Genomic DNA, 12266 nt, shown 5'->3' on the forward strand with positions numbered 1-12266 from the left:
CAACCGAGCGAGTTCATTTTATTTTGCACCATGAATTACATATGAAAAAAATTTGTGCAAGGTGGGTGCCGCGCTTGCTTACACCTGAGCAAAAACGAATTCGAATGACAACATCAGCCGAGTGTTTGGAAATTTTTAAGAAAGATTCAACGGACTTCTTGCGTCGTTTTGTAACCATGGATGAAACTTGGATTCACCACTACACCCCAGAAACAAAACAGCAGTCCAAACAATGGACWGCACCTGGTGAACCAACCCCGAAAAAGGCAAAAACTGTCCCGTCCGCAGGAAAAGYCATGGCGTCAGTTTTTTGGGACGCAAAAGGAATTCTGTTAATAGATTATCTCGAAAAGGGAAAAACTATTACTGGAGACTACTATGCAGCCCTTTTGGACAAGTTAAAGACGGTCATTGGAGAGAAACGTCCCGGAATGGCAAAAAAGAAAGTGTTGTTCCACCACGACAATGCACCGGTGCATTCAAGTCGTGTTGCGAATCAAAAATTGTCCGATTTAAAGTTTCAAGTTCTTCCCCACCCACCTTATTCGCCGGATTTGGCTCCCTCCGATTATCATCTGTTCCCAAAACTTAAAACATTCTTGGCTGGGCAAAAATTTCAATCAAACGAAGAAGTTATAAAGTGCGTAAACGACTATTTTGAAGGGCGCGAAGAAAATCACTTCCGCGAAGGGATAAAGAAACTTGAGAAACGTTGGGGCAAGTGCGTTGAACTTCGAGGAGACTACGTCGAAAAATAAAGTCCTTTGCAAAATTCAAATCAATGTCTTTAATATCAAACCAAGTTATTCATCAAACAACCCTCGTAGTTTACTTGCTTCAGTTGGCAACTCTGGAACTATATGTAGTTTTTTTGATTCTGCATGATTATATAGAAAGAAAAATAAAAAACTGTCAATTGTAGCAATCAGTCTTGCCAAGTCAAAGAGTTATTTTTGATCACCCGGTATTTAGCAGAGTAATTTTTTTGTCATTCTTTTTTTTCAAATAAGTAAAATTCTCGTTTCTGAAATCGGATTTCAGGACTAATTTTTATTTATTGATACCTAATTTAATGACACAAACGTGTTGTAGTTCAAATAGATCAATTTCGTATATCTTATCAGTGCATTTGCATGCACTGAATTGAATTTTAGATACCCACAGGTATTACGTTAGCAAACACAAAAATGCGTAAAAACCCTGGCGAGTATCCAAGAAGTTTGATGCAAAAATGCTTTTTCAGTTTTGGTTAAAAATAGCTGAAAAATTTTTGTTCCCTATTTGTTTCTATTTCAGTCGCAATTATTAAATTTGGGCGAGACTAGACGCACCGTCTAGCATTTCAATTAAATTAAATCAAATCTTTTGTGTTTGGAATGTCATTCAAATGAATTATTCATACGACAAGAAATTAACAGTTAAATGTTGGAATTAAAATAATTGTGTATCCACGTGCTTCCACACTAATTTAAAATTGGCTCCGGCACCGAAATAATTCAATTTGTGTTATTTAGAAGGTTTCGTGAATCGCTACAAGTTGGCTTTGAGTGTAATAAAATACCCGGATGATGTCGTTAACGGCAAATTGTATCATTATAGTTTACGGAATGTTGCAAATGCAATAACTCAAAGATCATCACAATTATTGTTAAAGGTGCTTATTGATCAAGCGAGGCCTTGACCGATCCGAGACCATGAAAAAATTATCTGTTTATGCTATGGTGTAATTTTATGGGAAAAATTAACACACCGGATGTGTGAGAAATAAAGCAGATCAAGAGCACTAAATGCGCACTAACATATAGGCAAAAAAATCAAAAAATGACAGATCAAGGTTGGCGACGAGCACCCAGGCAAGCTGTATTGTGTCACAATTGTCTTGTTTTAAAAGTAAATAAAAAATGATCAATTTTCAAACTTCTTTTCCATCCTTGACGAGTTGCTTATATGAGTTGCTATAGAAATGCACTGTAACTATGGCAACAAATGTTAAAAAATGTAAAATTGTCATAGCAATAAGTCCAGTAGCGGGTTAATTAATTTTTTTATTTGCTATTTATAAATAAGAAAATCTTAGATGAGGCAACCTGTACAAAAATTCTTGTTTGTCTACTGTCATTGATCTGTTGTGCTAGTGATTAGTGATTCACCCAAACATTAATTCCATCAAAAGGTATGTATATACCGGGTGATCAAAAAAAAAACAAAATTTGGAATAAGTACATAAATTATTTATAGTTTTATTTTTAAATTTAAAACAACGTTTCATCCTTGTCTATGTATCAAATTTAGTAAATAAATTAACAAATATTTACTTTTGTACCGGATAATTCGTAATAGTGACAGTAAACACGTGTCGAAATCATTTTCACACCATAAAAACCAGGTGATCAAAAATAACTGTTTCAGTTGGCAATAAAATTAAGGAATTTTCTTATTCTGCTGTTTGTCACACTGCAAGTGGACACAAGATTGTAGGTTATGTATCCAAGTGTCAAATGATGATATGCCAAATCTTTGACATCTGAGAAACAAAATACTTTAAAAAAATATTTTTTAGTTTAATTTGACTAATTTAAATAAAAATGTAAAATTATCTTTTTTGGACCATTTTTTATTGAGAATTGCACTTGTTTCTAGGGATATAAATAAAATTATCCAAAAAATAGCAAAATTAGACCTCCAAATGTTTTAATTAGTAGCATTTTTTTTGTATTAACGTTTCAACTTTTGTCCAATTTTTATTTCTATGCATTTTTATTCCCCTTCTAGAGTTCTGCAAATTCCAATTTATTAAAAAATATACAAAATTGTAGGTTAGGTTTCTATTTAAAGTGTCAAATGATGAAATATCAAACTCGAAGTTGTATCATTTGAAAGTAAAATTCAAACTAACATTCTTAATCTCAATGTCCTCTAAATTATTACTAGTTGTAAAAAAAATGTTTTTGATAAAATACTTTATTTCTGTTCATTTATTTTAATTTTAGTTATTTATTATACAAGACGATAAACAATCTTTATCGTCGTGTATAATATTTCGTTTTATTTTGTACTCACCTACAGAATTTCTTGAATATAACCAGTGGATAAAAATGACTTTATTAAACTAGACGATAAAAGACCACTTTATCTACTGAAATTAGTTGATAAAATATTAACAGTAGATAAAAATTACTTTATTTCACTAGACGAAACAAGACTACTTTATCTAATAAAATTAGTCGATAAAAGCACTCTTTAACATTGAGTACAAAATAAAACTAAATTTTTAACGAGAAGGATGCATAATTATCTTTTTTTTAGTTCCAATGGATTTTATTAAACCCATGGAAAAATTACAAAATTAGACCCCAAATGTGATATTTTGTTTAATTTAGTTGCATTTTTTGTATTAAAGTTACAATTTTGATTATTATGCATTTTTTGTCTCCTAAATTATTACATACTTAATTCAAAAAAACCTTTTTTTGAAAAAAACATAATTTAATTGTTTTGCTTAATTAAAATTTAACAAAAAAATTCAAAACGTATTTTTTTGGCTTGTTTTAGGGAATTTAAATAAACAGATGCAGGTAACAGCTTTTTAATGTGTTATTTTCTTCAATTTAGCTTTATTTAAAAATTTTTTTTAGAATCTATCAAAAAAAGTAACAATCTTAAATTAATTAGTGATGAACTAATTTTGCTTAGTCACTAAAATAAATACCAAAATTTAAAAAAATTATGACTAGTCATTTTATGGGCTATAAAATCGTGTCAAATGTTTCAACAATTTCAAGAATTTGCAAAATTCTCATGTCATTTTCCAAGAAATTGCACCCCAAGTTTAATTCGTACAAATGGCAAAAATAAATATTTGAACTCTTATCATTAAACCTTGAATCTGCTAGTCAATTATTAAAACACACTACAATCGTAGTAGAATATTGCATCATCGCGGTCATTCATTCAGAATTAACTTTCCCGCCTCTGAAACTCAATTTCAATCGCGAAAATCGATAAAAATTGATTTTAAACCCACATGTGAATTTTTGCATGAACACAATGCGAGAGGAGGTGTAGAATTCAAATTAGTACATGACATGTGTTAAATTTCGTCAAAGAAAATAAAACGTAATGGTTTCACCCCAGAATATCGATTGTTTGCGAACGAAATAATCAATTTTTGTCCCACTTTTTGTGTTTACCGGACATATGGCGATAAAAATCCGGAAATAGCCGGGGGTGCATCGTCTGAGTCCGAAATAAAACGCATTAAAAATAATTTCGGTCGCCACGAGTCACTCCTGCCTAATTTTGGCTCGAATAACGTGCATGCCACGTGCGATTTAAGAAAGCTTCAAGCTTTTATTTCATGAAATGCTTCAGCTTCCGGCTGATGTAACACCGGAGCGGATTTCGGCGACCACGTGGCCGCTTTTCCGGGCGAAAATCCGGCGATTTTGTGTCGGTTTTGGGTTGTTTATGGGTTTTTTGGTGGAGGAAAGCTTCATACCATAGAATTATGTGAAAATGCACCACTGGAACGTGTTTCTGTCGAACACTGAACTTGATGAAGCGGCGAACTTTACTGGTCGAGGAATACCATGTTGTACGTTATATTGCGCGCGGAAGGTCACGCGCAAGCGCTGGGTTGGGTTTGCGCCCATTTTGGGTTGGGACTGGGGTATGGGGCTACAATTTGGACGGGTCCGGGAACTTACGATGATGCAATAGAGGAAAGAGTTGGAGAAAAGCGAGTTTTTGTGTAAAATTTGAAAAAAAAGTTGTTACGCTCTGCTGAAATTGTGATTAGATTTATTACTCAACGGAATTTTATCGTGTTACTGCAGAGCGGGGCGAAATTTCGTTTTTTTTAACGTTAATATTAAAAACAGTTTTCTTTACTTAAAAATTTTAATCAAAATAAGTAGAAAAAAATGGTAAAGTAATGCTTTTGTTGGTATTTTTTTTAATAACTAAAGTCTACACAAATGAAATCGTTAATGTTTCCCTCATTTTTGTGTTCCTTTTTACCTCGATTGTTTAAATTTTCTTTACTTTTTTGTTTTTTTTTCTGTCGTAGGATTACTTCTGTTTTTTTTTTCTTATTTATTATTATTATTGTTTTCTCTTGACTAACAGGGTTTGTTTGTTTGTGTGTTTTATAATGTTTGAAAATAAGATGCCAAAAATCACAAAATTTTCTTCTGTTAAAGTCAATTGATTTAAAATTTTAGATCAAATTCAAACTCAAACAATTTTTTAATAACTAAAATTTATAATAATTTAAATCTTAATTTGTTTTTAAATTTCTGTATTTCTTTTTGTCCCAATTATTGTTATTATCGGGCGTCAGAATAAAAAATTAATTAACAGTTATTGTTTAATGTAATTTTCTTAATTATTGACTTTTTCTGTTATTTATTCATTACTAATTGATAAATTAAAATATATCTAAATTTTTCTAAATAATGACGTGACATACAAAATGTTCCAGAAGTAATTTTCAAAAAAAACAATATTTTTTTCAATATCTACGTCTAATTAAAGTAAGTAAGTCTAAATAAATGGCAAAATTTTCAAAATAATTGTTTTTTTAAAAGACGTTATGTTTTAGTTTAAAAATATGCTCAAGAAGAGACAAAAATTACAAATTTCATTAAATGAAGAGAAATATCTCTCATAATAATAAGTCGAGTTTAAATTAAGTCAACAACACAACAACCTGTTTTTCATAAAAACGTAAAACAACATAATTCTTTAAACAAATGAAAAAATTTTTTGAATAGTTTTAGCACAATTTCGTAAAACAAACTGATTTTTTAACAAAAAACATCAATTTTTACACTTAAACATGTTCCAGAATTAAACGAAAAGAGTTTGACTTTTTAAATGGACACATTATACAAAGTGATTCATATAAGACCACAACTTTGACAAACTTTGAATACATTAAGCATGACAACTTGATTGAAAAACATTAATTACAACAATTTAACTGGACCCTAGGTTTTGGACATTCTTGTATACAGATTGACTGTTGTCAATCTACGAAGGATGTTCAAAAATATGATTTTTTAATATACAGGGTGTTTTGTAAATAGACCAAAAAAAGGTAAATGCCAAGTAAGATAAGATACCAAGAACAATAAAAAAATATTTAAAAAATTCTATCTGTCAAAACATTCTGACATTAATTTTTTGACATTAGACATTATCTTATGTCTGTTTAATGATACTGATGATTTTGTATATGTAAAGGTACAAAAACTTAGTCAAATAACCATAAACATAGTTACAATTCAGGATATAGCTTCTTTGTTTCCTCTTCTTACAGTCTGTGACAAAAAAACATGTAAAATTATTTTTAAATAGAGTCAAAGTGCAAAATTTAAATTCTCATAACTTTGAAATTTTTATAAATAGAATTTTTTTAACATTTTTTTCATGTTCCTGGTATCTTATTTTACTTGACATTTTCCGATTTTGGTCTATTTACAAAACATATATTACCTATGTTATGGATATTGTATTGAATATTGGTCAGGCTCGTAGTCTTAGGTGAATCACTCTGTGCACTTGTAAAAATAATTATCTTTGACCATCTTTATCGTATCTTTGTTGTAAAGTTTTGTAAACAATTGTATTTTTTTTTAATATTTGATTTCATTTGTTTCCTTTTTCCATTTTTACTATGTATTGTTTTCGTAAAATCATAAATTATGTTTTTACTGTTTTTTTTTGTCTTCAAAATTGCACACAGAATCTCAGAAAAGCGCATAAAAGTAAAAAAGTCAGGAAATAAATTAAATTTTTCAAAAATTTTGTGTATGTATGAATATTTAATTGAAGCAGAGGCACTGTCGGCGGCGTGGTGACGTTGTACTTCCATAAGTGTAAAAGTGAAATATCTATAAGTAAAAAAATAAGTCTAAAGGTGGCGAGCGCAAAAGAGCGCCAAATATAAAAGCATTGTCATGCTGTCGCTTTTTTGTGTTATTTTTTTTCGAAATCAAAAGTTTTAAATTTCTACTAAATCACGTTTTTGCGCCTCTGAAATTCTTATTAAAAAATCAATCAATATTTTAGAGTTAAATTAGAACCGATTTCTTAAAGTTTTTTTTTCCAACAACATTTCTTTAATCTTTTTCAAAATTTAGGTAGAAAAAAAAACTGATTTAGCAAATTTATAAAACAAAATTTTTAATAAAAAAATCACCTACCACAGTCGAAAATGTATTTACACAAAACAATACAAAAAAAAATACACAAACATGAAACACAAATAGACACACAACACCTATTTCTTCTTCTTTCCTTTCTTCCCCTTCCCTTTTCCTTTTCCTTTCTTATCCTTCTTCCCTTTCTTCCCTTTCTTATCCCCAGCCCCTTTGCAATCCGCCGGATCATACTGCGAATCCCTTGTCTCCTTCTTCGGAATCGGTTTCAACTCCGGCCCTCTCGGGGTACACAACTCCAACTCCAGATTAGCTTTCTTTTGAACTCCTTCACTCTTCTTCCCAATCCTCAACACAAACATTTCTTTATTGGGATCAGTGATTTCGGTAAACTTCGTACCATCAGGTTTCGTGCAAACCGGCGGATTTATGATAACATTGTTATTGGGGGAAGCACCGGTTCCAGACATTTTAAACGAAAAGGGTAGATTTTTTTCGCCTTGTTGCACTCCGGGACGAACATCAAAACATTGAGGAGGCCCTGCATTACTCTGACTTGACACTGTTTGTTTTTGTTTTTTAGCCCCCACGTTGCTTGGGGAACAACAACAACTACCCTCACTCCCCACCACTGAATCCACCTAAAAAAAACAAAAAAGAATTTTCAATTTCAATTTTAATTACTTTACTTGTTCTATCCTGTTTTTATCCTTGTGGACTCTGATTGTTAAGGCATTTCCTCCCATACTAGCCCCAATTTCTTGGTAATTCCCCGGGGGGTCACTTGCAGGCCCACTGGGACTCCCCCCAACTTCTGCTTTAAACTGAGGGGCTAACAGTGTCCCACATTCCTCGCAAGGAGTCAACATTTGTGAATTCATAGCTTCAGGAGGGCACGATATCATACAAGGGGGCTGTTGGGGGGCGGAGTATTGTTGTTGCATCATCATGTTACACTCGCTACATGGTAACATGGACTGACCCATGGGCGAAAACATGTCCGATTGAGGGGAAGTCGGCATTGCGTACATGCCCATATCCTGGGGGAACATACCATCGGGGAAACAGGGAGTCATGGGACAGTTTGGGTTGGGTTGTGGGTACATTTGGTTGATTTGGCCAAAACCCATGTCGGGTTGTTCGCAGGGGACGGTGGGACATTGCGAGTTCCATGGGGTGTTAAGAGGGTTTTGGAGGATTTCTTCAGGTTCGTTTTTTTTACTTGCTTTCTTGTAACGGTACAAGGATTGGCCCCCTTTGTCTTTAAAAAGGACGGATTTGTCTTCGAGATTCATCTAAGGAAATAACAATAGTTTAAAAAAAAAAGACAGGAGCTAAAAAAAAATGAGAAATTAAGAAAAATTAAATGAAGTAAGGAAAAAAATTGAAAATAAAGATAATCACACAAACTTAACAACGTTTAAAAAAGTCAAGAATTTTATAATTTTTTATACAAAAGGGTGTTTTTTTAAGAAGTTTTTAGTTTTTTAAAAAATATGTTTATGCTTGAAAAAAGCAAAAGACATGTACTTTCCGGTGATTTTTTGGTAAATTTTTGGTAAAATTTTGCAAAAATAGAGACCGTTTTGTTTAACATAAAATGGCATTAAAAAAAATTAGGATGCTTGATAAAATCAAAAATAATGGGATTTATAGTAATTTTTCGATGAATTTTTAGCAAAATATTGCAAAACAAGTAGAGATAAATGAGAGATAAAGATAAAGTAGAGAAAAAATTTAATTAAAAAATTATAATTACTAATAAAAAATTACGCAAAATCTTGTAAATAAAGTGATAATTTGAGTAGAAAATACAGGCCGTTTTTGCAGATACGCGTACTAAAATATGAAAAATTTTTAATTTTTGTCAAAAAATGCTATTTTTTTCAAAAAAGAACTTTTTAGCTAAAAAAACCTTATGTTTAAGAAGCTTGACAAAAAGCAAAAATAATGTGATTTCCGGTGATTTTTCGATACATTTTTGGCAAATAATTTTTAAATAAATGAAAAAAAATTAAAGAAAAAAATTGACAAATTTAACAGTGATTGAAAAAGTGATGAAAAATATAGATCGTTCGAGCAAAAAGTTATTTCAAAGTTTAAAAAAGTTAAAAATCTACGATTTTTGAGAAAAATAGTAGGTATATATTTACGTTTTTAGCTAAAAACGGGTTTAGGAAACCTGATAAAAAGCAAAAATAATGTTATTTCCTGTGATTTTTCGATGAATTTTTAACAAAATTTTGTAAAACAAGTAAGTTTAAAAAAAATATTTTTCAATTCAAAAAATGTACTTCAACCCGCTCCAAAAATTACAAAAATAATGATTCTTGAACAAATTTGTAAATTTTCTGTTAGTAAATATCATAAGTTTTGTCGTTTTTGATCCAAATAAATAATTCCCTAGGCATTTTATGCAAAATTTAAAAAGAGAGAAAGTTTTTCGTTCAAAAAAATGCTTAAACGATTATAAAAGCTACAAATAACACAATTTTTATAAGTAATTTTCTGAATTGTTATTTGAAAAAACTTTTATGATAATATTATTTTTTCAAAGAGAAATTTTTAGCTAAAAACTATGTTTAACAAGCTTAGAAAAAGCAAAAATAATGTGGTTTCCTGTGATTTTTGGCAAATTATTAAAAAAAAATGAAATGAAGTTGGAGAAAGAAAAAATTGAACAAAAAAAAGATACCATTAATAATACGAAATTAGGCAAATTTTACATTTAAGCAAAATCTCGTAAAAAACATACAGAAGTGATTTTTTAAATGAAAAATATAGCCCGTTCGAGCAAAAAGGTATTTCAAAGTTTAAAAAGGTTGAAAATCTATGATTTTTCACAAAAATGGTATCTTTTTACGTTTTTAGCTACAAACGGGTTTAGGAAAAAATAATGAAATTCCGGTGATTTTTCGATGAATTTTTTTACAAAATTTTGTAAAACAAGTAAGTTTTTAAAGAAGAAGATATTTTGAATTCAAAAAATTTAAATTAAAAAATCTAAATTTACAAAATAACGATCCTTGAACAAAATAGTAAATTTTCTGTTAGAAAATATAAAAAAAATTATCGTTTTTGACCCAAATAAATAATTTTCTAGCCATTTTATGCACAATTTAAAAAACAAGAGAAAGTTTTTCGGTGAAAAAGATGCTTAACCGATTATGGAAGCTAAAAATAACACAATTTTGACTTTTACAAGTAATTTTTTGAGTTGTTATTCGAAATGAACATTTATGAAAATAGTATTTAAACGAAAAAAAAAGTTTTTACCTAAAAAACATATTTAGGAGGCAAAAAAAAGCAAAAATAATGTGATTTTCCGTGATTTTTCGATAAATTTTTGACAAAATTATTTAAAAAAAAAATGAGAAAGTGGGAGAAACAAAAAATTCAATTAAAAAAAATAATAGGTAAGCAATAGTAAAAAATTAGGCAAATTTAACATCTCGTAAAAAAGTTACTTTAAGAGAAAAATATAGCCCGTTCTTACAAAAACGTACTTGAAAGTTTAAAAGAGTTAAAAATCTATGGTTTTTGACAAGTTTAGAAATCCTGATAAGCAAAAATAATGTAATTTCCTGTGATTTTTCGATAAATTGTCGACAAAATTTTGAAAAACAAGTAAAAAATGTACTTCAGCACGCTCTAAAACTACAAAAATAACAATCTTTGAACAAAAAAAGTCTTTTTACAACAATTTTCTGCAAAAAACGCTCGAAAATTGCCAACTTAAGAAAAAATTCACCTGAAACTGTGTCACTATCAATTTTCCGAAACACGACATCCTAATATAAATGCTAATTTTCCCAACTTTGCTCCCCGTCGAATCCATCAGCACGAAAGTATCCTTCATGGTCTTCGCCGAGGGCGTCTGATCCGCCTGCAACTCTACACTCTGCACCAACTCCACGAACAAATTCGCTATGGAAATCAGCGCACTCCCAATCGAAATCTTATCCGGCAGCCACCCTGGCTGCATCCTCTTAAACACCGTCACAGTGACATCAAACACCTCACTCGCCTTTTGCACCTGCTCGGGAGTGAGCGAAAATAAACACGATTTCCCGCTTTTCGTGTTGTCCTCCTTTCCGTATTTCCTCCCCGGTGAAAAGTCCGCCTCGCAGACGTCCAAGGCGTCGTTGTCCAAAAACTGAAACGAGACGCAATGCTCGCCGGGAGGGGTGTCGCAGTCGCATTTTCCTTCCATTTTCACGTCGTCGACGAGGAACTCCAAAAGGAAGAGGTTTTCCGTTGCGAGCTTTTCCATTTTTACCAATAATTTTGCAAGAATTTTGACATTTTACGCGCGAATTTTGGAAGGGAAATGTCAAAGGGGAAATAACAAAACGGGGTGCTAGGTGATTTTTTTTATTTGGAAAATTTCATAGGGGAACGGGTGTTGGGGGGCGGGTAGTGGCTGTAGTACCAGTTGCAAGCCTCGCTCCGGAAGGGTTGACCGATTCTGACGAGAACAGGAAAATTTCATTTTGAAATTAAGTTGGCAACAGTGAAATTTTGAGTTGGCAATATTGTCTACCAAATTCAAGCGTCACAATGTTCTAGTTCAATGATTATTCAATGTTGCCAACTTAATTTCAAAACCATAGGCCACTTTGACCACACATTTTAAGCATAATTTTGTGAAAAAATGAGCTATTAGCAAAAAAAGTAAATTTCTCGTTTAAAACCCTGATAAAAGCCAGAATAAATTTTTGATGGAGTGATTTTTTTTAGATTTTGATAGTAAAATCTCAAAAAATTGTTTATGCACTCGAAAAAGACAAAAATAACGTGAGCATATTTTTGGTCACTTTTAAAGTGACATATTGTTAAATAATTACTTTTTAGCAAAATAAAAAAGTTTCTAGCATAAAAATGAGATCAAAAATTTAACTAATTATTTTGTCTACTTTCCTTAAAAAAAATCAGGGAAAATAATGAAAGTTTGATAAAACGTAATTTTTTTCCAAAATAATGATTTTGTTGTTGGAAAATAACAAAAAACATGTCATTTTTTACTTAAATAGGTAATTTTTGAGCTATTATTTATGTGAAATTTCACAAAATAGATAATTTTTTGAATACTTTTAAGCAAAA

The 12266-nt window shown here is 30.8% G+C and overlaps 3 protein-coding genes across 4 annotated transcripts in view; all 3 read right to left on the reverse strand.

The window, feature by feature from the left end:
- Window positions 1-4611, reverse strand: part of LOC123003539 (proton-coupled amino acid transporter-like protein pathetic) — a 13301-nt gene extending 8690 nt beyond the window's left edge. The window contains exon 1 of the mRNA XM_044396356.1: window positions 4499-4611. The gene's annotated coding sequence lies outside the window, so the exon portion shown is untranslated. The remainder of the gene's footprint in view (window positions 1-4498) is intronic.
- Window positions 4612-7208: 2597 nt separating this feature from the next.
- LOC123004224 lies at window positions 7209-11530 on the reverse strand. Its single transcript, XM_044397383.1, has 3 exons — window positions 10915-11530; window positions 7853-8458; window positions 7209-7804 (listed from the first exon to the last, which is right to left on the reverse strand). The coding sequence occupies exons 1-3, from the start codon at window positions 11434-11436 to the stop codon at window positions 7286-7288; spliced, it is 1647 nt and encodes a 548-aa protein (XP_044253318.1). The 5' UTR covers window positions 11437-11530; the 3' UTR covers window positions 7209-7285.
- Window positions 11424-12266, reverse strand: part of LOC123004234 — a 3140-nt gene continuing 2297 nt past the window's right edge. The window contains exon 3 of one of the 2 annotated variants that reach the window (XM_044397394.1): window positions 11424-11631. In XM_044397394.1, the coding sequence (XP_044253329.1) occupies window positions 11538-11631 (94 nt within the window). In that variant the 3' untranslated portion in view covers window positions 11424-11537. The remainder of the gene's footprint in view (window positions 11632-12266) is intronic. The other variant, XM_044397403.1, reaches the window with a different exon arrangement.

This window comes from Tribolium madens, unplaced genomic scaffold, assembly GCF_015345945.1.
Source record: "Tribolium madens isolate multiple individuals breed KSU strain unplaced genomic scaffold, Tmad_KSU_1.1 Scaffold_11;HRSCAF=98;Tcas5.2_LG3b, whole genome shotgun sequence".
Lineage (NCBI taxonomy): Eukaryota > Metazoa > Arthropoda > Insecta > Coleoptera > Tenebrionidae > Tribolium > Tribolium madens.